At 41.2% G+C, this 26041-nt stretch overlaps 1 protein-coding gene and 1 long non-coding RNA gene across 2 annotated transcripts in view; both read right to left on the reverse strand.

Moving 5' to 3' along the window:
* Positions 1 to 2602: 2602 nt before the first annotated feature.
* LOC144888472 (uncharacterized) lies at positions 2603 to 5925 on the reverse strand. The gene is made up of 2 exons (XR_013621027.1): positions 4281 to 5925; positions 2603 to 3549 (listed from the first exon to the last, which is right to left on the reverse strand). It is a non-coding gene; the product is annotated as an uncharacterized LOC144888472 (long non-coding RNA).
* A 2280-nt stretch (positions 5926 to 8205) lies between these two features.
* Positions 8206 to 26041, reverse strand: part of LOC137438265 (epiphycan) — a 188698-nt gene continuing 170862 nt past the window's right edge. Inside the window, exons 6-7 of the mRNA XM_068133381.2 lie at positions 23861 to 23956; positions 8206 to 8664 (exon numbers count right to left, since the gene is read on the reverse strand). Coding sequence (XP_067989482.1) covers positions 8497 to 8664; positions 23861 to 23956 — 264 coding nt within the window. The 3' untranslated portion in view covers positions 8206 to 8496. The remainder of the gene's footprint in view (positions 8665 to 23860; positions 23957 to 26041) is intronic.

Genomic DNA, 26041 nt, shown 5'->3' on the forward strand with positions numbered 1-26041 from the left:
GGAACAAATTACCTCGATGTACAAAGCATTTACTTCTGAAATTTGGAACAAATTACCTCGATGTACAAAGCATTTACTTCTGAAATTTGGAACAAATTACCTCGATGTACAAAGCATTTACTTCTGAAATTTGGAACAAATTACCTCGATGTACAAAGCATTTACTTCTGAAATTTGGAACAAATTACCTCGATGTACAAAGCATTTACTTCTGAAATTTGGAACAAATTACCTCGATGTACAAAGCATTTACTTCTGAAATTTGGAACAAATTACCTCGATGTACAAAGCATTTACTTCTGAAATTTGGAACAAATTACCTCGATGTACAAAGCATTTACTTCTGAAATTTGGAACAAATAACCTCGATGTACAAAGCATTTGCTTCTGAAATTTGGAACAAATTACCTCGATGTAAAAAGCATTTACTTCTGAAATTTGGAACAAATTACCTCGATGTAAAAAGCATTTACTTCTGAAATTTGGAACAAATTACCTCGATGTAAAAAGCATTTACTTCTGAAATTTGGAACAAATTACCTCGATGTACAAAGCATTTACTTCTGAAATTTGGAACAAATTACCTCGATGTAAAAAGCATTTACTTCTGAAATTTGGAACAAATTACCTCGATATAAAAAGCATTTACTTCTGAAATTTGGAACAAATTACCTCGATGTAGAAAGCATTTACTTCTGAAATTTGGAACAAATTACCTCGATGTAAAAAGCATTTACTTCTGAAATTTGGAACAAATTACCTCGATGTAAAAAGCATTTACTTCTGAAATTTGGAACAAATTACCTCGATGTACAAAGCATTTACTTCTGAAATTTGGAACAAATTACCTCGATGTAAAAAGCATTTACTTCTGAAATTTGGAACAAATTACCTCGATGTACAAAGCATTTACTTCTGAAATTTGGAACAAATTACCTCGATGTACAAAGCATTTACTTCTGAAATTTGGAACAAATTACCTCGATGTACAAAGCATTTACTTCTGAAATTTGGAACAAATTACCTCGATGTACAAAGCATTTACTTCTGAAATTTGGAACAAATTACCTCGATGTACAAAGCATTTACTTCTGAAATTTGGAACAAATTACCTCGATGTACAAAGCATTTACTTCTGAAATTTGGAACAAATTACCTCGATGTACAAAGCATTTACTTCTGAAATTTGGAACAAATTACCTCGATGTACAAAGCATTTACTTCTGAAATTTGGAACAAATTACCTCGATGTACAAAGCATTTACTTCTGAAATTTGGAACAAATTACCTCGATGTACAAAGCATTTACTTCTGAAATTTGGAACAAATTACCTCGATGTACAAAGCATTTACTTCTGAAATTTGGAACAAATTACCTCGATGTACAAAGCATTTACTTCTGAAATTTGGAACAAATTACCTCGATGTAAAAAGCATTTACTTCTGAAATTTGGAACAAATTACCTCGATGTAAAAAGCATTTACTTCTGAAATTTGGAACAAATTACCTCGATGTACAAAGCATTTACTTCTGAAATTTGGAACAAATTACCTCGATGTACAAAGCATTTACTTCTGAAATTTGGAACAAATTACCTCGATGTACAAAGCATTTACTTCTGAAATTTGGAACAAATTACCTCGATGTACAAAGCATTTACTTCTGAAATTTGGAACAAATTACCTCGATGTACAAAGCATTTACTTCTGAAATTTGGAACAAATAACCTCGATGTACAAAGCATTTACTTCTGAAATTTGGAACAAATTACCTCGATGTACAAAGCATTTACTTCTGAAACTTGGAACAAATTACCTCGATGTACAAAGCATTTACTTCTGAAATTTGGAACAAATAACCTCGATGTACAAAGCATTTACTTCTGAAATTTGGAACAAATTACCTCGATGTACAAAGCATTTACTTCTGAAATTTGGAACAAATTACCTCGATGTACAAAGCATTTACTTCTGAAATTTGGAACAAATTACCTCGATGTACAAAGCATTTACTTCTGAAATTTGGAACAAATTACCTCGATGTACAAAGCATTTACTTCTGAAATTTGGAACAAATTACCTCGATGTACAAAGCATTTACTTCTGAAATTTGGAACAAATTACCTCGATGTACAAAGCATTTGCTTCTGAAATTTGGAACAAATTACCTCGATGTACAAAGCATTTACTTCTGAAATTTGGAACAAATTACCTCGATGTAAAAAGCATTTACTTCTGAAATTTGGAACAAATTACCTCGATGTAAAAAGCATTTACTTCTGAAATTTGGAACAAATTACCTCGATGTACAAAGCATTTACTTCTGAAATTTGCAGCCGATTTCATCCAGTAGAAGCTAAAAAAAATAATTTTCAGTCCCCCTGTTAAAGCTGCATACAGAGAAACGATCCCTTGAATAAAGGGAGGGGTGCTTTGCACTTTCCGTGAAGAGGAGTTTGTAAAAGTACCAAGTACTGAGTTTCCTTTGTAAATATTGGTTTTACTTTCCTTTCGTTTACATGTCATACCATTGCATCTTTACACCTGCTCATGAGCTGTATCATGCGACTAAATGTCACCTGTAAAGGAATGATGTACAGCATTCTGGGATGTATTAAACTCATTGCTTGTAACTTTTATTGAGAAAACATCAGGACTGAAAATAACTTTATAAGCTCGAAGAGGACAATAAGAAAAGACCGTGGCAGGAATTACAATAAGAGAAAGACAGGCAGATACAAAACATTTTCAAATCAGAAAAATCAGCACAAACAAAAATCATGAACTGGGAGAACCAGAAGACAGTATTTGTTCGTTTCCCAGAGTTCCATACAAAAGCGAATTTGCATGTGAAATATGATTACAATTGCTAAATGAATGAGAAATCATCCTATAGGGACAGGAAGTGCTGAAATTTCAAACAATTTCAATACATGCAGTTTCGTTCATGCATGATATAATCAGAGCGATAGAGGATGGTGTTTTGCAACATGCATGATATAATCAGTTCCATAGAGGATGGTGTTTTGTAACATGCATGATATAATCAGATCCATAGAGGATGTTGTTTTGTAACATGCATGATATAATCAGATCCATAGAGGATGTTGTTTTGTAACATGCATGATATAATCAGATCCATAGAGGATGTTGTTTTGTAACATGCATGATATAATCAGATCCATAGAGGATGTTGTTTTGTAACATGCATGATATAATCAGATCCATAGAGGATGGTGTTTTGTAACATGCATGATATAATCAGATCCATAGAGGATGTTGTTTTGTAACATGCATGATATAATCAGATCCATAGAGGATGGTGTTTTGTAACATGCATGATATAATCAGATCCATAGAGGATGTTGTTTTGTAACATGCATGATATAATCAGATCCATAGAGGATGGTGTTTTGTAACATGCATGATATAATCAGATCCATAGAGGATGTTGTTTTGTAACATGCATGATATAATCAGATCCATAGAGGATGTTGTTTTGTAACATGCATGATATAATCAGTTCCATAGAGGATGGTGTTTTGTAACCTGCATGATATAATCAGATCCATAGAGGATGGTGTTTTGTAACATGCATGATATAATCAGATCCATAGAGGATGGTGTTTTGCAACATGCATGATATAATCAGTTCCATAGAGGATGGTGTTTTGTAACATGCATGATATAATCAGATCCATAGAGGATGTTGTTTTGTAACATGCATGATATAATCAGATCCATAGAGGATGGTGTTTTGTAACATGCATGATATAATCAGATCCATAGAGGATGGTGTTTTGTAACATGCATGATATAATCAGATCCATAGAGGATGGTGTTTTGTAACATGCATGATATAATCAGATCCATAGAGGATGTTGTTTTGTAACATGCATGATATAATCAGATCCATAGAGGATGGTGTTTTGTAACATGCATGATATAATCAGATCCATAGAGGATGTTGTTTTGTAACATGCATGATATAATCAGATCCATAGAGGATGGTGTTTTGTAACATGCATGATATAATCAGATCCATAGAGGATGGTGTTTTGTAACATGCATGATATAATCAGATCCATAGAGGATGGTGTTTTGTAACATGCATGATATAATCAGATCCATAGAGGATGTTGTTTTGTAACATGCATGATATAATCAGATCCATAGAGGATGGTGTTTTGTAACATGCATGATATAATCAGATCCATAGAGGATGGTGTTTTGTAACATGCATGATATAATCAGATCCATAGAGGATGGTGTTTTGTAACATGCATGATATAATCAGATCCATAGAGGATGGTGTTTTGTAACATGCATGATATAATCAGATCCATAGAGGATGTTGTTTTGTAACATGCATGATATAATCAGATCCATAGAGGATGTTGTTTTGTAACATGCATGATATAATCAGATCCATAGAGGATGGTGTTTTGTAACATGCATGATATAATCAGATCCATAGAGGATGGTGTTTTGCAACATGCATGATATAATCAGTTCCATAGAGGATGGTGTTTTGTAACATGCATGATATAATCAGATCCATAGAGGATGTTGTTTTGTAACATGCATGATATAATCAGATCCATAGAGGATGGTGTTTTGTAACATGCATGATATAATCAGATCCATAGAGGGTGGTGTTTTGTAACATGCATGATAAAATCAGATCCATAGAAGATGGTGTTTTGTAACATGCATGATATAATCAGATCCATAGAGGGTGGTGTTTTGTAACATGCATGATATAATCGGGTCCATAGAGGATGGTGTTTTGTAACATGCATGATATAATCAGATCCATAGAGGATGTTGTTTTGTAACATGCATGATATAATCAGATCCATAGAGGATGGTGTTTTGTAACATGCATGATATAATCAGATCCATAGAGGGTGGTGTTTTGTAACATGCATGATATAATCGGGTCCATAGAGGATGGTGTTTTGTAACATGCATGATATAATCAGATCCATAGAAGATGGTGTTTTGTAACATGCATGATATAATCAGATCCATAGAAGATGTTGTTTTGTAACATTTATGATATAATCAGATCCATAGAGGATGGTGTTTTGTAACTTGCATGATATAATCAGATCCATAGAGGGTGGTGTTTTGTAACATGCATGATATAATCAGGTCCATAGAGGATGTTGTTTTGTAACATGCATGATATAATCAGATCCATAGAGGATGTTGTTTTGTAACATGCATGCTATAATCAGATCCATAGAGGATGTTGTTTTGTAACATGCATGATTTTATCAGATCCATAGAGGATGTTGTTTTGTAACATGCATGATATAATCAGATCCATAGAGGATGTTGTTGTGTAACATGCATGATATAATCAGATCCATAGAGGATGTTGTTTTGTAACATGCATGATATAATCAGGTCCATAGAGGATGTTGTTTTGTAACATGCATGATATAATCAGATCCATAGAGGATGTTGTTTTCTAACATGCATGATATAACCAGATCCATAGAGGATGTTGTTTTGTAACATGCATGATATAATCAGGTCCATAGAGGATGCTTTTTGTAACATGCATGATATGATCAGATCCATAGAGGATGTTGTTTTGTAACATGCATGACATAATTAGATCCATGGAGGATGTTGTTTAAAACATGCATTATATAATTATATAATTTTGTCTTTAAGACCTCAAATTCCTAACAACTGTTAAGTTGATGTGGCAATAACGTATTGAATGAATTGAATAATCAAGTTCATAGAGGATGGTGTTTTGTAACATGCATGATGTAATCAAGTCCATAGAGGATGTTGTTTTGTAACATGCATGATATAATCAAGTTCATAGAGGATGGTGTTTTGTAACATGCATGATGTAATCAAGTCCATAGAGGATGGTGTTTTGTAACATGCATGATATAATCAAGTCCATAGAGGATGGTGTTTTGTAACATGCATGATATAATCAAGTCCATTGAGGATGGTGTTTTGTAACATCCATGATATAATCAAGTCCATAGAGGATGGTGTTTTGTAACATGCATGATATAATCAAGTCCATTGAGGATGGTGTTTTGTAACATGCATGATATAATCAAGTCCATTGAGGATGGTGTTTTGTAACATGCATGATATAATCAAGTCCATTGAGGATGGTGTTTTGTAACATGCATGATATAATCAAGTCCATTGAGGATGGTGTTTTGTAACATGCATGATATAATCAAGTCCATAGAGGATGGTGTTTTGTAACATGCATGATGTAATCAAGTCCATAGAGGATGGTGTTTTGTAACATGCATGATATAATCAAGTCCATAGAGGATGGTGTTTTGTAACATGCATGATATAATCAAGTCCATTGAGGATGGTGTTTTGTAGCATGCATGATATAATCAAGTCCATAGAGGATGGTGTTTTGTAACATGCATGATATAATCAAGTCCATTGAGGATGGTGTTTTGTAACATGCATGATATAATCAAGTCCATTGAGGATGGTGTTTTGTAGCATGCATGATATAATCAAGTCCATAGAGGATGGTGTTTTGTAACATGCATGATGTAATCAAGTCCATTGAGGATGGTGTTTTGTAACATGCATGATATAATCAAGTCCATAGAGGATGGTGTTTTGTAACATGCATGATAGAATCATGTCCATAGAGGATGGTGTTTTGCAACATACATGATATAATCAGATCCATAGAGGATGGTTTAAAACATGCATGATATAATCAGATCCATAGAGGATGGTGTTTTGTAACATGCATGATAAAATCAAGACCATAGAGGATGGTGTTTTGTAACATGCATGATATAATCAAGTCCATTGAGGATGGTGTTTTGTAGCATGCATGATATAATCAAGTCCATAGAGGATGGTGTTTTGTAACATGCATGATATAATCAAGTCCATAGAGGATGGTGTTTTGTAACATGCATGATAAAATCAAGTCGATAGAGGATGGTGTTTTGTAACATGCATGATATAATCAAGTTGATAGAGGATGGTGTTTTGTACCAACATTATATAATCAGATCCAAAGAGGATGGTGTTTTGTAACATGCATGATATAATCAGGACCATAGAGGATGGTGTTTTGTAACATGCATGATATAATCAGGACCATAGAGGATGGTGTTTTGTAACATGCATGATATAATCATGTCCACAGAGGATGGTGTTTTGTTACATGCATGATATAATCAAGTCCATGGAGGATGGTGTTTTGTAACAACATTATATAATCAGATCCAAAGAGGATGGTGTTTTGTAACATGCATGATATAATCAAGTCGATAGAGGATGGTGTTTCGTAACATGCATGATATAATCAGGTCCATAGAGGATGGTGTTTTGTAACATGCATGATATAATCATGTCCACAGAGGATGGTGTTTAGTAACATGCATGATATAATCAAGTCCATGGAGGATGGTGTTTTGTAACATGCATGATATAATCAAGTCGATAGAGGATGGTGTTTCGTAACATGCATGATATAATCACGTCCATAGAGGATGGTGTTTTGTAACATGCATGATATAATCATGTCCACAGAGGATGGTGTTTAGTAACATGCATGATATAATCAAGTCCATGGAGGATGGTGTTTTGTAACATGCATGATATAATCAAGTCGATAGAGGATGGTGTTTCGTAACATGCATGATATAATCAGGTCCATAGAGGATGGTGTTTTGTAACATGCATGATATAATCAAGTCCATTGAGGATGGTGTTTTGTAACATGCATGATATAATCAAGTCCATAGAGGATGGTGTTTTGTAACATGCATGATATAATCAAGTCGATAGAGGATGGTTTTTTGTAACATGCATGATATAATCAAGTCCACAGAGGATGGTGTTTTGTAACATGCATGATATAATCAAGTCCATAGAGGATGGTGTTTTGTAACATGCATGATGTAATCAAGTCCATAGAGGATGGTGTTTTGTAACATGCATGATATAATCAAGTCCATAGAGGATGGTGTTTTGTAACATGCATGATATAATCAGATCCATAGAGGATGTTGTTTTGTAACATGCATGATATAATCAAGTCCATAGAGGATGGTGTTTTGTAACATGCATGATATAATCAGATCCATAGAGGATGTTGTTTTGTAACATGCATGATATAATCAAGTCCATAGAGGATGGTGTTTTGTAACATGTGCCGTTCCATTGCACAGGTTGCATTTTATGCTCCATCTTACGTTTCTCAATTTTTTTTATTTTGATAATGAACAAACATTTTTGAGCTATGTGGAAATATACACACAGTTTGATAGGGTGGTGTAAAAAGGCAAAGAAAAATATGGTCAGACAGTTGGAAGTAGGAACTGGAAATCAAATTGAGATTATGTAGGAGATAAGAAAGGGAAAGGTTGCCTAAATATTGGTTGACAATGGCCATAGTGGAGGATCATGTTAAAAGCTCAGCATATTGGATTATATATCTTTTAATCAATGTAAAAGTTTCCATTAAAATCGCCCAGTGGGAAGGCGGTGAAGGCAAATGTAGGCATCAGGGACAGATCCCAGGAGTACGGGGTTGTTGTCCAAACGAACATCCCCAAGGTTTTTTCTCACATATGTCTTGTCCCCAGGTTTGCAGAATGTGTCATTTGCAATGGAGTCTATCTTGTTATTCTGCAGAAGATATAGGGTAGAAAAGTGTGAAAACAAATTTACACCATCAATTTACTCTTTGTATGGAAACGACACCTTGGCAGGTTAAAGGGTTATTTTTATAGATTAACGGGCATGGATTAAGTATCAGCTTAAGCCTTAAAGCAACGAAAGGACTTCATGAATATCATCTGAGAAACGATGAAGGCCGGAAGGTGATAATAGGGACACACAGGGGTTAATCCAATTGTTATTGAGGAAAATAAAGGTATTACAGCGAAACATCACAAGAAAGATATTTGTCTGTCTGTCTGTATGTCTGCCTGTGTGTCTGTCTATGTCTGTGTGTCTTCTATGTCTGTGTGTCTGTCTTTCTGTGTGTCTGTGTCGCCATATTTCTCACAGATGGCCAAACAGATCTTCGTCAAACTTTCCGACGTTCATCAGTAAGTGCTGGGGAGTTGGCATGTTGGATTTTTTTGGATTTTTAAAAATATCGCTCGAATGGCTTAATGCCTTTGTCATAAATGATCCCCAACCCCATTCCGTAATGGGTGAAGGAAGAGTTTCAGAACCCCACAAAAAATGAAAAAAATTAATAGATTTCTTCAAAATGCCAACAGGATGAGAACAGCACCGTGCAACGCCAGGTACCCTTGCTCGTGTACAAAAAAAATAATTATAATAAAGTACAGATACATTCAAAATACACCGCCCCCATGCCAAATAAATTAATATCCTTCAGCGCGGCATTGCTGGGGCGCCTTAGGCACCTGGCAATACCGCCGTGCAGCTCATAGAAACTGTATTGGGAGGGACACAATAATTGATTGATTAATTGCATAATTAAAACCAATAAATATTGATCATAAAATATTTTCTTAATCAATTGGCTAATAGCATACCTAATCCACTAGTGCTTCATCCGAAGCTGTAACTTTTTGAAAATTAATTAATTAAGTCATGAATCGAAAAGAAATAAATAATTAATCGAGTATTTCATTAATCAACAAATCAAACATATCCTTTATAGCCACATCACTTGGTCATTGTCTTGTCCAAATATTATCTTCCAAGCTCAAAAAGTGCCTGAGATATTGCCCAGATGCGAAAAAAAAAAAAGATCAAGAATGAAAAGAAATAAATAATAATCATAAATAATTAAATAATCAATCAATTGGCTGATAGAATACAGAAACCACCATCGTTTAATCCGAATCTGTAACTTAAAACAATTGATCAATTAAGTCATTAATTAAATAATTAATCGAATAATTGATAAATCAATAAATCAAAAATGCCTTCACAGCCAAATCACTTGGTCATTGTCATGTCCAAATATCAGCTTCCTAACTCAAAAGGTGCATGAGATAATGCCCAGAAGAGAAAGGAAATATATAAGTACATAATTCATCGCTAATAATTAAGTAACTAAACAATTAATTGATTGATTAAAAAACAAAAAACACTTTTTGACAAAGTACTTGCTCACAATTGTGCCGAAATTTCAGCTTCCGAGTTCAAAGGATGGCTGAGATATCGCCCGGACAAACAAACAAGAAAACAAACAAACAAACAAATGAAAAATCGGGCAGAGACCGAGGACTTGCCGGAATGTACTTTTTTATCAGCCATTTTGGATCAAAATGGCGGGAAATCTATACATGTATATACAGTCACGTGAAAAAGTAAGTACACCCCATGTAAAGTTTTGACTTTTTCAACATATTTCAACATACAGCTATTTGATCTTCATTTCAACAATATTGACAGATAAAGGTGATATAATATAACAAATATCATGAAACATTTACATTTTGTAGTCCATTGTATAATTTAAATAAACAAATGCAAATTTCACTTGTGGAAAAAGTAAGTACACACCCACATTTATCACTACTTCAAATACCTAAAATTAGAATCAGGTGCACCAGCTCAGATGCAAATGATTAGAACATCATCAGAGAAGATCTCGGATGAACCTATCTTATTTAAACCTCAGACATTTAGTTTGATTTGCTCTTTGTTGTTGAAGTGTGCGGCGTCACCATGCCTAGATCAAAAGAGCTCTCCGAGGCCTTCAGAAAGAAGGTTATAGATACCTACGAGTCTGGGAAGGGATTTAAAAAGATCTCCAAACAATTTGAAATCAATCATTCGACTGTCCGGAAGATCATCTACAAGTGGAGAAGATTCCAAACAACTGCCAACTTGGTCAGGCCAGGCCGCCCCAGCAAGTTCAGCCCGAGAGCAGACCACAAGATGCTGAAAGAAGTCTCTAAGAACCTCAGAATGTCATCACGGGACCTCCAGGTAGCTCTTGCCACTGTTGATGTCAAAGTGCACGACTCTACCATTAGAAAGAGGCTGTACAAATTTGATCTACATGGGAGGTGTGCCAGGAGTAAACCTTTGCTGTCCAGAAAGAACATCAGGGCAAGACTAAAGTTTGCCAATGAACACCGAGGCAAAGACCAGCACTTCTGCAACAATGTGCTCTGGACAGATGAGTCAAAGGTAGAGCTATTTGGCCACAGTACCAGAAGACATGTTTGGCGAAAACCAAAGACAGCATTTGACCACAAGAACCTGATACCAACTGCAAAGCATGGTGGTGGAAATATTACGGTTTGGGGCAGCTTTGCTGCATCAGGGCCTGGGCAGCTCACCATCATAGAATCCACTATGAATTCTTCATTGTACCAGAGGGTGCTTGAGGATAATGTGATGCCATCTGTCGGAAAGTTGAAGCTCAACCGAAGGTGGACCTTGCAACATGACAATGACCCTAAACACACCAGTAAATCCACCAAGGAATGTCTGGAAAGAAAGAAATGGAGGGTTCTGGAATGGCCAAGTCAAAGCCCGGATCTAAATCCCTTCGAGATGTTGTGGGGGGATTTGAAATGAGCTGTGCATGCAAGAAACCCCTCAAACATCGCACAGCTGAAAGAATTCTGCATGGAGGAGTGGGCAAAAATTTCTCCCAGTCGATGTCAGAGACTGGAAGACAGTTATAAGAAACACCTACTTGAGGTTGTTTCTGCCAAAGGGGGCAATACCACCTATTAGAACCAAGGATGTACTTACTTTTTCCACATGCGAAATTTGCATTTATGTTTATTTAAATTATACAATGGACTACAAAATGTAAATGTTTCATGATATTTGTTATATTATATCACCTTTATCTATCAATATTGTTGAAATGAAGATCAAATAGCTGAATGTTGAAATATGTTGAAAAAGTCAAAACTTTACATGGGGTGTACTTACTTTTTCACGTGACTGTACGCTAAGCAATGGAAGGTAACTGAGTAAGTGTATGCATATCTCTTGTCCTTTCAGAGTTGTAGTGTTCGCCGGTGTGCACCACGGTTTAGAATAGGTACACCGTATCCCTGCGTGTCATAAGAGGCGACTAAAAGGTTGGCGTCAGGAAGGGCATCCGGCCATAAAAACATTGCCTCAAAAAGGGAACCATGACAATTACAACTACATATGGGCAGGGTACAGCCCGAAGTACCCCGTGGGGGACCCCACTCCCTCTCATCAAACTCAAGGTGGGGAACCCGATCGAAGCAAGGGTGGAAATCACTCCATTTATGACGACAAACGTCTGATGCTCCACGTGGAGATCGGTTTCTGACGTTTGGGACATGGAATGTAGGGACAATGACAGGGAGATCAGGAGAAGTGGTGGAAGTATTGGTCAGAAGACGAGTGGACATATGTTGTGTGCAGGAGACGAGATGGAAGGGAAGTGGTGTGAGAATGATGAAGGGACAGAAATACAAGTTTGTGTGGCAAGGGTGCCCGGAAGGCATGCATGGTGTTGCTGACCTGTTTTCTGAGGAGTTTGTAGACAGTGTGGTGAGTGTGACTCGAGTGAGTGAAAGGTTGATGATGGTGAAAATGATGATTGGAAAGCTCTCGGTGAACGTCATCTCGGGATATGCTCTGCAGGTTGGTCGGAGCGATAAAGAGAAGGGCAAGTTCTGGTGTGCAATAGAGAAGCTTATGGAATACATGAAAGATGAGGAAGTTGTTGTGGTAGGAGGAGACCGAAATGGACATGTGGGGTGGGAAGGAGTATGGACGGTTTTGAGGGAGTTCATGGGGGTTACGGATATGGTGTGAGAAATGGAGAAGGTGAAAGGATTTTGGAGTTTGCTGATTTGTTGATTTGTAATACTCAGTTCCAGAAAGTGGATCATAAGCTTGTTCCATACATGTCAGGTGGGTCGACGACAACCGTTGACTACCTGATGGTGCGCAGGCGAAATAGGGGGCACCTCCGGGACACAAAGGTGATCCCGAGGGAGGAGGCTGTTTCACAGCACCACTTGGTTGTCTGCAACATAATGGTGAAAGGTGCGACGAGAGCTCGGCGGGTGAAATACCAACTGAGAATGAAGCTGTGGAGGTTGAAGGAGGTGACAGTGAGGGAGGCATTAAAAGAGAGGATGAGTATGGTAGAGGATGATGTGGTTGAGCTTGAAAGTGGTTGGATGTCAATGAAAGATAGTCTGTTGGGAGCCGTTGGTGAGGTATGTGGATGGACAAAAGGACCACCTGGACAAAAGGCACTCGGAAACATGGTGGTGGGGTGATGAAGTTGGAAAGAGGATTGATGAGAAGAGGAAGAAGTTCAAGGAGTGGCAGAAGGCGAAGGGTATGGGCGCAGAAAAGGCAGAGCATGAAAGTTATAAGGCAGCCAAGAAGGCTGCAAAGAAAGAGGTATCAAAGGCGCAGGAGGCATGTAGGAAAATGTTCGGAGAACGCTTGGATTCGGAAGGGGGTCAGAGAGCGGTATTCAGAATTGCAAAGTAGATAGCGAAAGAGAGGTGTGATGTGATGGCGGTGAGTTGCTTGAAGGATGAAGTGGGACAAATCGTTGTGGACCCGGATGGAATGAAAGGAAGATGGAAGAGATATATGGAAATGCTGTTGAATGCAGAGAATGAATGGGATGGCAACATAGAGAGTAACCCAGTTTTAGGACCGGCAGAGAAGATAACTGAGAAGGAAGTTGAGGAAACGATAAAAGCAATGAAGAGGAGAAAAGCGGGATGGCCGACTGGAGTTGTGGGAGATATGTTGAAGGAATCGGGAAGTTGGGGTGTGAAGAGAATGACAGAGATCTGTAAAATGGTGGTGAAAGAAGGCCGCATTCCAGTGGATTGGGCACCGAGTACCCTCGTCCCTCTATGCAAGGGTAAAGGCGACCCTCTGGACTGTGGCTCGTATTGAGCGATAAAGTTATTGGAGCATGGAATGAAGGTATTGGAAAGGGTGTTGGAGAGGAGAATAAGGAAGAAAGTGAAGATTGACGAAATGCAGTTTGGATTTATGCCACGAAGAGGAACGACAGACGCGCTTTTTATTGTAAGGCAGTTGCAGTAGAAGTACATGGAGAAGAGGAAGAAGTTGTTTCTTGGGTTTGTTGATCTGGAGAAAGCATTCGATATGGTTCCACGCAAAGTCGTGACATAGGCATTGAGGAAGTTAGGAGTGGAGGAATGGTTGATCAGAATAGTGATGCAATGTACGAGAGAGCGCTCGCAGCTGTAAGGACGAAGGACGGGAACAGTGGTGAGTTTCAGGTGAAGGTGGGAGTGCATCAGGGGTCTGTACTAAGTCCACTACTATTTGTAGCTGTGATGGAGGTGCTGCCTCGGAACGTAAAGGAGGGTTTACCATGGGAGTTGTTGTATGCAGATGATCTGGTGTTGATTGCAGAAAGTATGGATGGACTGAAGGAGAAGATGAACAAGTGGAAGGAATGTATGGAGACAAAAGGTCTGAAGGTGAATATCGGAAAGACTAAGGTGATGACAAGTGGTAAAGCATATGTTACGGATTCGTCACTTCCGTTGTTGTGGTTTTCATCCACTTGAAATATTTCTGATTCTATGTACTATTATTGTCTTCAAAAGGTTTATTGTTCATGAACTGTTTGCAAAGGATAAAAGTGTTAATGTTAAAAAGAGACAGGAAGCCGTAAGAAGATGAGGAAGAAGAGGAAAAGAAGGCGGGGCAAAAAGTCGGACAAGAAGCTGGTCGCTTCAAGCTCCGCAGCGAGTGTAGTCGAACGAAAGTCTCCAGTGAACTTTGAGTTTCCTTGAAAGGAATTCCTGCGATAGGTGTTATCGCTGGTATTGATAAACCTGCGTGGTCAGGTTTGGCGTTGGGATTCTGAAGAATCATCGCCGGGTCGTTGCGACTCAAATACGAGCCATCGGCCATTTTAACACTCGCGCTTTGCTCATCGCAAAAGGTCTTTGCTTCGCATCAGCCTTTTTCACCATTCAGTTGTCTATCTGGGATGTGTGTGTGCAACGCGGAGTTTCAGATTAATTTGCGGTTCGCCAATGGTGAACCATGAACGTTCATACCGGGAGGGCGCCTTTGGATTTCACATTCCTCCTCGAGTTTGTTTTACGTGGTTTTGGACCATGTGACACTTTGCGCTGCTTCGGCCGCCTACACCTTTCTGCTGTTTTGGCGGTGTGACCGGGCACGTCATCTGAACGGGGTTCGGGTTTCGTTTCGACATCGCTCTGACGATTATTGGAGGGAATCAACTTCGAGCTATAGAGACATTGGGGAAATGTTCTTTTCCACTCACTTGGAGCACAGTGAGTTATCCTATACTAGTTTATGGTACCATCATAAGATGTGTTGATTGTATGGTTGATTGCTATTATTGTTGTATCATTATTCTTGTGTGATTTTTAATACAATATTTGTTTGTTGATAACCATTGGTGTGGTTCCAATATTGTTTTAGACACTGAATAACACATTTTTCTGCCGTGGCTCCTCTCGGGGCTCGGACGTACACCGTGATCAGGGGGTCGGGGAGGAGCACGTATCACATGTGGTGAGGTGGAAAGAACAGGGAAGTGGCCGTGTGCTGTGTGCAGGAAGGGTGTCGGGGTGAACTCCATTCAATGTACAATGTGTGCTGAGTGGGTTCATCAAAAATGTAGTGGTCTGACAGGGTCATTAACCAGTGTGGCAGCTACATTAAAGTGTAAGGTGTGCACAGAGGGAGCTGCAGATGGAGGAAATGTTGAGTTGGATCTTGGAGACCGCGTGAAGCTGGAAGCTGTGAAAACGTTTTGCTACCCAGGAGACATGCTGAATGGAGAAGGTGGATCAGACTCGGCAACGGTTGCTGGAGTGAGATGTGCATGGAAGAAGTTTGGGGAACTGAGTGGCGTGCTGATGAGGAGGGGAGTGTCGTTGAAGCTGAAGGGAAAGGTGAATGCTGCAGATGTGAGAAGTGTTTTGATTTAAGGGAGCGAGGCATGGATAATGAACGAAGAGCAGCAACAAAGGGTGGAAATGCGAATGGTTCGGTGGATGTGTGGAGTATCGTTGAGAGAGAGTAAGACAAATGATGAATTGCAAAAGATGATGGGAATAGAGCCTGTGATTGATGCTGTGAAGAGAAACGGGTTGAGATGGTTTGGTCATGTGTTGTGGAAGGATGAAAGTGAATGGTTAAGAAGAGTGATGGAAATGAATGTAGAAGGAAGTAGAGGACAGGGAAGACCGAGAAAGACTTGGTTAAAGATGGTGGAAGAAAAAATGCGGGCAAGGGTGTTAACAAGGAGAGATGCAGAAAATAGGACAAAATGGAGAAGATTGTCATGGGGACCGCAAGGCTAACCCCCACTCTAGCAGGGAAAATGGCCTTAAAATGCCTGTTGTTGTTGTTGTTGTTGTTTCAGAGTTATTGTGGTTTGAAATATATTGTTGCGGATCTCTCCGTCGGCCCTTTTTCCCCTTACCAAGGGGGGATTCATCCCCTTGTCTGTGACTGACCGACGTGAGTCCTGAAGCTGCCCAGCTCCCTCCAGGGAGGCAGGTGAGCAACCTCGTCCGAGACCGCGGACAAGATGTTAATTGCCGAGCGGATTAGCAGCCGCGGCTCGAACCATTAACAGAACTAGACCCGATTCTGAAACGTTGGCCAAATCGTGCCACAGGTATTCAATGAGGGAAAAGACAAGGACGAACGGATGTGAGGGAAAGAAGGCAAGGTAGGAAGAACAAATATAATTTATTACTAATATTTACAAGACCAAAGAAACCAAGGAAGGAGAAAAAATACGAAAATAAAGACAGAAGGAGTAAGAAGACACAGTGCAAATACTAGCTTACCTATACAAGCTTACTTATAACCCAGGACAAGACACACAAAACAGACGACAGTCAGACCTACACGGGTATGATGACAGGAGTGGCAGGAAGGGGAGGAAGGTTCAGCTGGAGCAGGAGAACAGTCGGGCCCAGAAAAAATACGAAAATAAAGACAGAAGGAGTAAGAAGACACAGTGCAAATACTAGCTTACCTATACAAGCTTACTTATAACCCAGGACAAGACACACAAAACAGACGACAGTCAGACCTACACGGGTATGATGACAGGAGTGGCAGGAAGGGGAGGAAGGTTCAGCTGGAGCAGGAGAACGGTCGGGCCGGCTGAGCAGCTGTGAGCAGCAAAGTGAGCAGCTGCCGCCCCTCCTCAGGCGTGTTCGCACGGCGGCGTCGCTTCGTAGCCGCGGCCGAAACCGCTGTCGACGCTCAATGCTGCGGTGGTCAAAACTGCGGTTGGTTCAGCTCCGGTTGGTTCAGCTCCGGTTGGTTCAAAGCTGCTGCTCACTCAACTCTCTTCCGGTGGACTGCCGCATCTCCTGGTGGGGGCTGATCCAATGGGTTTTATAACCCCACCCTCTTGAGCCATACCCACTCATCCTTGGTTGGTCGGCAAGGGCTTTCCTGGCGGTGGTCAATGCTGCGGTGGTCAAAACTGCGGTTGGTTCAGCTCCGGTTGGTTCAGCTCCGGTTGGTTCAAAGCTGCTGCTCACTCAACTCTCTTCCGGTGGACTGCCGCATCTCCTGGTGGGGGCTGATCCAATGGGTTTTATAACCCCACCCTCTTGAGCCATACCCACTCATCCTTGGTTGGTCGGCAAGGGCTTTCCTGGCTCCACCCTCTGATCACGAGGTGCGGGCCACGCCCGTAATGTAGCTCCTCCCCCTTCTTCTCCGAGGGTTGACCACGTGCGTAATGGAGTCGCGAATGCAGTTGGCAATCCGAATGGCGATGGTGATGCCAATAACCCCACCCAAAATTACTGGCATTTTGAAGAGGCCATGGGGAAACTTGAAAGGGGAACTATCTTATTTCAATTCGGTGCAATGCAGTGTCAATTAATGGGAGACAGAGCCTTAAACTACATCGAATAAGAAATAACTATTGAAAGGTTCTATGGTGGCCTACGTGCTTGTTCATGGACCAGCTACGGTGCACTCATTTCAATTAACAGCCAATTAAAGGGGGAATGTACATAGGAAATTTTAATACTAAATTTACAAAGTGAAGGTTCTAAAAACCATAACATTATTTTCAATGAAAACTTGGCCCCCTGACCTTTGACCAAAAATATAATTAAAACTAAGCATTGTTGACCATTTTATGCCACGTTATATTTCGGGAATTGAATAATGAACATTTTGGTGTTGGTTAGAAGGGAATCGGATAATGTTTGACAGAGTTATTAGTAAAAAAAACAATTTTTGACCTTGAGTTTGACCTTTCAAGGTCACTCAAGGTCAAAGGTCATGGTGCCAAATGAAATGTCGTATGTGACTTCCTATATGTCAGTAACAGTAAGTGTACTCTTTTGTACTTTTAGAGTTATAGTGGTTTCAAATATATTTTAAATGAAAACTCGACCCCCCTGATTTCACGTTTTGGGTGACCTTGAGCTTGACCTTGGACCAAGAGAGTTAACAATTGGGCACAGTCTATTCCAGGGCAAGGCATATATGTGTGTAAAGTATGGCGATGCTATTTTTTTATTTTTTTTATTTTTTTTGTATACAAGATCGAGGCTCGTGAAAGAGCTAACATTAATCACACAAAAAGACAAACCGACACACAAAACACAAAAAACAAGAGGAGCGGCAGACAAGATGGGGAGAGAGGGGGAAGGACACAAAAGAGAGGGGGAAGAGGTGGAAGGACACAAACACAACATTTGAGAGCAGGGACATCGGGAGGACTTGGGGGGAGGTGGGAGAGGATTAAAACATATGAACACTGCAAGGACTCTGGGGTGAATTACCGGGGGTAGAAAAGATCAAGGTTTTCGATGGGGGAAGATAAGAGATGGTGGTGAACAGCTGTTTTAAAGACCTGGACGGAGGAGTGGGATTGAAGGGAGTGGGGGAGTTTGTTCCAGAGGCGGGAGAAAAGGGGAATGAAAGAGTGAAGGTGAGCAGAGAGCCTAGACTTTGGCAGTTTAACCATAAGAGGGTTGCAGGCAGATCTTGTGCGACCTGAAGGAATATTGGGGGGACAGAGCACAGAGAGAGCTGGGGGAGCAAGGCCGGAGAGGAGTCGGTAGAAGACAGAAAGACCACCAACCTGCCTGCGGTGAGTGAGTGAAAGGCCCTCGGCGTTGACTACATCGCAGGAGATTCCAATGATTCTGAAAGCTTTGGCCTCAACAGCGTGAAGCCGAGCAAGGTGTGAGGCAGGAGCACCAGCCCAGAGGGGGGAACAGTATTCCATTGAGCTGCGGATGAAAGCCTTGTATGTGGTGAGGAGCTCAGGTGTGCCAAGGAAGGACTTCGCACGACGGAGGATGCCCAGTCGGCGACTGGCTTTGGAGGCCAGCTTGGAAATGTGGTTTTCCCAAGAAAGATCATGGCAGATAGTGAGACCCAAAAGCTTGAGCGACAGAACTTCTTGGAGAGGATTGTTGAGAAAGTAGATGGGAGGGTTGTCCAGTCGGTCCTTTCGGAGAGACATTGTAAGAGTGTGAGATTTGTCAGGATTGAAAGACATGTTCCACTTGTTTGACCAGTCTGTGATTTTGTCCAGGTCTGCAGAGAGTGAGGAGGCTGCAGACTGCCGATCTGAGGGATGAGGAATGGAGCGACAGAGAGTAGAGTCGTCAGCAAAGAGATAGAGAGGATTTTCAAGAGAGTCAGAGAGATCATTGATGAAGACCAGAAAAAGCACAGGGCCCAGAACACTACCTTGGGGAACTCCAGCCTGAACAGGAAGAGGAGATGAGAGAAACCCATTCAGGGCCACACATTGACTACGACCAGAGAGGAAGTCCGCCAGCCATGCGTGGAGATTTCCATGGATACCAAAGGAGGAGAGTTTGGAGAGCAGAGCAGGGTGCCAGACCGTATCGAAGGCACGTGAAATGTCAAGGGAGACAGCTCTAATTTCCTGTTTGGCGTTGAGGACCTCCATCCATTGTTGAGAAAGCAGAATCAGCATGTCCAGAGTAGAGTGACCAGGTCTGAAACCAAATTGATGATCAGAGATCAAGCCATTGGAGAAGAGGAAAGATTTAATATCTGAAGCAATGATGGATTCCATGACTTTGCTGATAATTGGGAGAAGGCTGATTGGTCTGTAGTTGCTGGGATCTGTTTTTGCACCTTTTTTGTGCAAAGCGGTGATGTTGGCCGATTTCCAAGCAGATGGCAGATGACCTTGAGCAAAAGAGAGGGTGAAGAGAACAGAAAGAGGGAGTGAAAGAGCAGAAGAACATGATTTTAGGACCCGTGGGCTGATGCCGTCAGGACCAGTTGCAGAATCAGAGTCGAGGGTTGACAGAAACTTTTCCACCTTGTCAGGAGGAAAGGACACAGAGTCCAGGAGCAGCTGGGTACGACTGGGTACGGTGGGTACAGAGAGGGATGGGTTTGGGACACAAGATTTAGAGGCAAACACAGAGTTGAGGCATTCAGCTTTTTCACGTGCGGAGTTATATGTGGACGAACACACAAGCTTGAGTTTGAAATTGTGGAGGTCAGTCAGAAACCCCTGTTGTCAGGCTCCACATGTGAGCGCTTGGGACTGATGCACTTTACTGTCCCTGCCTGCTGAACTGCACAAAATGGAGCACCACCTGACTGGTCGATTCGGGATTTTTTTTTGATGTCACATGTGTCCTCCCCTCCGTGAAGCACGATGTCACATCAATCTGCCACTCCTCATCTGCACATTGCTATGTGCAATGATGTAGACGTAGTACTGTGCACAAACAGACAGACAGAAAGACAGACAAACCAACCAACCAACATATTTGCCGGAACTTTTTTCCGGCAAGTAACAAGAAAACAAATAAACAAACAAACAACCGGAGTGAAAACTGAGTACAGTACTCCCTTATAGCACGCGTCATCACCGAACCCCCTTCGGTGCCCGGCAATGACGTCATGCAGCATCTTGAGATGAAATAGGAAAGGACCAGTGTACAAAACTGAGTGAAAACTGTGTCATATCAGGAGGTGCTCAGGACGGACACTGTTGAGCTCGATTCGGTGCCCTGAGATGTCGACTCGCCACGGACAGGGTGTGTGCTCTCGACCATGAGGCAGTGGTTGAAAGAGGTTTAATGGTTGAAAGAGACAGGCCAATGTGGGCCGGTGTCAGTACGAACTCTAATTGGTGTAGAAATGTTCGTAGGAGTTGGTCCCTGGGCTGCGGAATTCAAACCAGATGGTGCCATTGGGATTGCTGTCATGGGAGATTTCATTGGCACGAAAATATAAGACCCGAGGCTTCGCTGACGGGAATACCAACCTTAAAGATGGAAATAGCTTTACGTATGCACGTCAGAGGATTTTTTTTTGATGTCACATGTGTCCTCCCCTCCGTGAAGCACGATGTCACATCAATCTGCCACTCCTCATGTATGGAGGATGCAGTGCAGAGGAGAAGAGGGTAATTCTGCCATTTTTAGGTCATCTCATCTCGATTCTCAAAGAGATGATCTCATAAAATGGGTCATAATGTCCGGATGTCAGTCCGTGCATCCATTCGTTAACTTTTTGCTATTTTTGCTACAATTCCCTTGTCACCCGGCTGATTGAAAATGAAACGTGACACATGAATACAAGACAGTGGACTGCACAATCGCTCAGGCTTTGATTTTTCCATGTCGGATCATGGAGGCTCCCAGGCTAGAGGCTGAGTGGGGGAGGTTACCCCCAAACTTTGAAACCCGACGCGTCCCTTATTAGTCCCCTAGCGGTGTACACCGGAGGGGACTATAGGTTTGCACGCCGTCCTCCGTCTGTCAGTCGTCAGTCTGTCAGTCCGTCACGCAAAGAACAGTTTTCCGGACTTTTTTTCTAAACTCTTAAAGCTAATGATTTCAAACTTGGTACATGGGGCCCCATGATAAGTTACAGATCAAGTTCCAACGTCACGACGTTTCGATCATTTTTGACAAAGTTATGGCACTTTGAACTTTGGGAATTCTGATAATTCTGATGATCCTTAACTCAGTGCCATTTTAAGTTTTAATTTCCTTTAAAAACCATTTTCTCTGCAATAATAGGACCGATTGAGATCAAATTTTCACCTTAGGGGGGACTCTTTCTGTAGAAAATTTTAATGGTAATTATGACGTCACAGGTCACGTGGTTCGGCCGCCATATTGTTTTTCGTGTAAACACGAAAACCCCTTTTTCTCTGCAACGGCTGAACAGATCGAGGCCAAACTTTGCAGGCAGAATCGCATACGCATGACGAACAAAAAAGTCGCCGAGCATGACGTCATGCGTCACATGGTTTCAGAGTTATGACGTTTTTAAGCATGAACCTTTAAAACCGAGCTCCTCCCTCATTTTTGATCCAATCGAGGGGAAACTTCACAGATCTGTTCAGCATGTCAGTCTACTAAAATGTCCTTTTGGAATTTGCGATAGAGCACGTGGTTTGGCAGATATCGTTAATTAAACGAAAAAAATAAAAATAATAAAAATGGATATCTCTTCTTTATTCTCGAGTTCTCCTCAAGCCGCACCACGCGCCCTCAGCCTCGTCTCGCGAACCTCAAAAGCGTGACACAGCGCTCGCTTTCGGGAGGGGTGGAGCCAATCCGAGCAACATTTATATACACATCCATCATTGATCGTGAACCGGAACATATAATAAATTACTGATATTTAGCGACTCGAAAGGTTCTTTATCAACAACTTATTTATGGTGCTTCTGCTGACCTGTCTGCAAGGTGTATAAATCGAAGTCCCGAGTGCGAATCACAGGTGAGCCCGTCCTGAGGTAATTAGCGATTGGGAACGATTCAGAACCTGTGGGTAAATAACCCTTGGTAATTTCCCCAACAGTTTTCCGGACGACAGACTGCCTGACGGGACATGGATTGCAGCGCAATCCTCAGAATGCTCGTTTCCCAAGCGATTGCCCTGATACCCAATACAGCCCTTCTACTTTTTTGTAGGTGATCTACAAATAAATTTGTCAAGAGATTTAAACTGATGAAGGCATTGGTCAAGAGGTCTGGCAGCCATATTATTTTTGAAAAAAAAATCTTCAAAATCCACCTTCGCTCAAACTGCCAAACTAATGGATGCGAAACTTTAAGTATATCATGAACGATCCATGGGGATAAAAGTTTGATAATGAAAACATCAGTCACATGGTCTGGCAGTCATCTTGGATTGAAGGTAAAGCCTTCAATAAATCTTCTTGTCTCCAACCACTCAACCAATGAATGTGAAACTTCATATGTATGATCGACTATGCATGGGGAATATAGTTTGAAAATGAATACTTCAGAAGGTCATGTGGTCTGGCTGCAAAAAAAAATTGGATGGCAAAATAAAACGCAATCAATGCTAAATTTAAAATATGGCATCGACTACCCTTTCTGAATTCAATCCCGGTCCCGGGAATCCCGGTCGATCGCTGAATTAACGCCAGGGGGGTTGACTCAGCCTGTCATCCTTCCGAGGTCGGCTAATTGAGTACCAGTTCACTGGTAATTCCCTGCTTGTCGTAAAAAGGCGACAAAAAGGGTTGGCGGCAGGAAGGGCATCCGGCCGTAAAACATTGCTTCAAAAAGGGGACCAAAAAAACAACAACCACAGTCCCCGAAAAAGGCCAACCCCCGCTTGCAGGGAAAAATGGCCTCTAAAGGTGGGTTTTTTTTTTTTACCCTTTCTGAATTCAGGTTCAAAAAGATGACGTCATCGGTCATGGGGTATGGCAGCCACATTGGACAGAAAAATAAACCTCATGCAAAAATTTGAAATGTGATCGACTACCCATGCAGAAACAAGTCCAATCAAAGAAGGGTGGCTGGGGCCTTGGCCTAACTGCTCGCAGGCTATTAATACACATCTAGCTCCTTTTTGTTCTCACCTGAAGGTGCAAAAGTTGCAAGTTCTCAGGTAGTCCAGGAGGAACATGCTCAAGCTGGTTGTTTCCCAGATGAAGGTCCTTCAAGTTCTCCATTTTCTAGAGAAGGTGAGAGTCCAGTTTAAACTCCAAATGCTCATGTACAGTCACGTGAAAAAGTAAGTACACCCCATGTAAAGTTTTGACTTTTTCAACATATTTCAACATTCAGCTATTTGATCTTCATTTCAACAATATTGAAAGATAAAGGTGATGTAATATAACAAATATCATGAAACATTTACATTTTGTCGTCCATTGTATAATTTAAATAAACATAAATGCAAATTTCGCATGTGGAAAAAGTAAGCACACCCTTGGCTCTAATAGGTGGTATTGCCCCCTTTGGCAGAAACAACCTCAAGTAGGCGTTTCTTATAACTGTCTACCAGTCTCTGACATCGACTGGAAGAAATTTTTGCCCACTCCTCCATGCAGAATTCTTTCAGCTGTGCGATGTTTGAGGGGTTTCTTGCATGCACAGCTCGTTTCAAATCCCCCCACAACATCTCGATGGGATTTAGATCCGGGCTTTGACTTGGCCATTCCAGAACCCTGCATTTCTTTCTTTTCAGCCATTCCTTGGTGGATTTACTGGTATGTTTAGGATCATTGTCATGTTGCAAGGTCCACCTTCGGTTGAGCTTCAACTTTCCAACAGCTGGCCTCACATTATCCTCAAGCACCCTCTGGTACAATGAAGAATTCATAGTGGATTATATGATGGTGAGCTGCCCAGGCCCTGATGCAGCAAAGCTGCCCCAAACCATAATATTTCCACCACCAAGCTTTACAGTTGGTATCAGGTTCTTGTGGTCAAATGCTGTCTTTGGTTTTCGCCAAACATGTCTTCTGGTACTGTGGCCAAATAGCTCTACCTTTGACTCATCTGTCCAGACACATTGTTCCAGAAGTGCTGGTCTTTGCATAGGTGTTCATTGGCAAACTTTAGTCTTGCCCTGATGTTCTTTCTGGACAGCAAAGGTTTCCCCCTGGCACACCTCCCATGTAGATCAAATTTGTACAGCCTCTTTCTAATGGTAGACTCGTGCACTTTGACATCAGCAGTGGCAAGAGCTACCTGTAGGTCCCGTGATGACATTCTGGGGTTCTTAGAGACTTCTTTCAGCATCTTGCGGTCTGCTCTCGGGCTGAACTTGCTGGGGCGGTGTGGTAGAATAAATCTTTATACTATGTAACTAGTTATGAGATTGGTAGATCTAAATTGTGGTAGAATAAATCTTTATACTATGTAACTAGTTATGAGATTGGTGAGTGAACCAACAGGTGGTCGTAAGAATGTTAGGAATGTATCTCACTCTGTGAAAGCTGGGAGTCTATTGTCCACCTCCTGTACAGCCCTGGGCTAGAGCACCCTCCTACTGTGTAAATGGAACTCACAGCAGGAGGGGAGCGAGTTGGTGCCAGCAGGGCGATTGTGGATGACCAAGAATCTTTAGCGCACGGAGGATTAACATTCAGCGGACAGGGGATTAACTCCAGTTTGTCCATATAAACCAGAGCAAACATTGAGTCAGGACACTTGTCCTCAGAAGCCCTGCCCGACGGAATGAACGAATACCAACGAGAAGCAGCGCCAGGAGATCACCGGCGAACAAGAGGAACCAACGACTTCAATAACTAGATTCGTTATAGTGTCGTAGTACCTATTATATTGAAACAAGTGAATTAGGAGTTAATAAAGTCTGGATCTTTGTAAACCTGTTTTCCGGTCATTGGTCTTGAGTCCCAAACCACTTCCACGACAGCGGCCTGGCCTGAACAAGTTGGCAGTTGTTTGGAATCTTCTCCACTTGTAGATGATCTTCCGGACAGTCGAATGATTGATTTCAAATTGTTTGGAGATCTTTTTAAATCCCTTCCCAGACTCGTAGGCATCTATAACCTTCTTTCTGAAGACCTCAGACAGCTCTTTTGATCTAGGCATGGTGACGCCGCACACTTCAACAACAAAGAGCAAACCAAACTAAATGTCTAAGGTGTAAATAAGACAGGTTCCTCCAAGATCCTCTCTAACGATGTTCTAATCATTTGCACCTGAGCTGGTGCACCTGATTCTAATTTTAGGTATTTGAAGTAGTGATAAATGTAGGGGTGTACTTACTTTTTCCACATGCGAAATTT

Source organism: Myxine glutinosa, chromosome 12 (genome assembly GCF_964187855.1).
Source record: "Myxine glutinosa chromosome 12, kmMyxGlut1.1, whole genome shotgun sequence".
NCBI classification, from domain to species: domain Eukaryota; kingdom Metazoa; phylum Chordata; class Myxini; order Myxiniformes; family Myxinidae; genus Myxine; species Myxine glutinosa.